This window comes from Petaurus breviceps, unplaced genomic scaffold (genome assembly GCF_028583685.1).
Source record: "Petaurus breviceps papuanus isolate PSGF00001 unplaced genomic scaffold, PetGlider_PUasm1.0 208, whole genome shotgun sequence".
Classification (NCBI taxonomy): Eukaryota; Metazoa; Chordata; class Mammalia; order Diprotodontia; family Petauridae; genus Petaurus; species Petaurus breviceps.
The window spans coordinates 25,197,239-25,198,209 of record NW_027185852.1 but is presented as its reverse complement, the minus strand read 5'-3'; the positions used below and the strand labels follow the sequence as shown (position 1 = coordinate 25,198,209).

General features: G+C 73.7%; 1 protein-coding gene across 3 annotated transcripts in view; it reads right to left on the bottom strand.

Annotated features, from left to right (window-relative positions):
* The window catches only part of LOC138165359 (FAS-associated factor 1), a 419,204-nt gene extending 418,528 nt beyond the window's left edge, over nucleotides 1-676 (bottom strand). For all 3 annotated transcript variants that reach the window (XM_069093610.1, XM_069093612.1, XM_069093611.1), the window contains exon 1: nucleotides 222-676. In XM_069093610.1, the coding sequence (XP_068949711.1) occupies nucleotides 222-266 (45 nt within the window). In that variant the 5' untranslated portion in view covers nucleotides 267-676. The remainder of the gene's footprint in view (nucleotides 1-221) is intronic.
* Between the last annotated feature and the right edge of the window lie 295 nt (nucleotides 677-971).

The following is a 971-nucleotide window of genomic DNA, read 5'->3' as shown; positions in this document are numbered from 1 at the left end:
GGATCTGGAGGAGAGAAGGGGTGAGGGGGAGAGGGAGGACCCAGAGGAGGGAGGGGGTGAGGGGGAGAGGGAGGACCCGGAGGAGGGAGGGGGGGAGGACCCGCAGGGGACAGGAGCACAGGCAGGGGAGCGCTGGGAGTGCGAGGACGGTGGTCGGGGGAGGTGCACCGAGGGCCGAGGGGCGGGGGTCCAGCGCCCTCCCCCGTTCCCAGGTCCTTCACCTGAAAGTCGGCCAGGATCATCTCCCGGTCCATGTTGGACGCCATGGCCGCCTCCTCGGGCCCCTCGGCCCCGGGCTCAGGCTGCTGCCGCTGCAGCGGCTGCTCGGGCTGCGGCTGCTCGGGCCGGGCCTGACAGGGCCGGGGTCGGGGAGGGGGACGGGGCCTAAGAGCTCATGGCCCGCCGCGGGCCGCGAAGCCGAGCCAAGCCGGGCCCTCCCCGCGCCCCCTCCCCGGCGGTCCCGGCGCTGCCCCGGCCTCGGCTCCGACTCCTCCGCCGCCTTCTTGGCCGCCGCCGCAGACTCCGGCTCTTCGTCCTCCTCCTTAGCTCCACTAGCTGCCCGGCTCCGGCTCCGGCTCCGGCTCAGTCCGCGCCGCTGCCTCAGCTGCTCCTGCCTCAGCCTCTTCGGCCGCCGCCGCCGCCGCCTCCTCCCCTGGTTGGCCGGCCCCGCCGCTGTCGCACATTTTGCCTGTCATTGGGGTCGCAAAGCGTCGCTTTGCGGCTGCCACGTGACCGGCCTCCTGTCAAGCGTCAGCCGCGAGGGGCGGGGCGACGTCTTTCCGGGATCCGGGGGAGAGGCGAGGCGAGCGCTGTCGCCGCCGGAGCCCAAGTGGCGCGCACGCTGGCACGTACGAGCGTGCGCGCGCACGAGGCCTCCCGACTCTCCCGGTTTCTTTTACAGTCCTCTGTAGCCGCCGCGTCCGGGTCCTGCCAGGACCTTTGCTCCGAGGGAGCCCGAGAGGCTTCGCCCT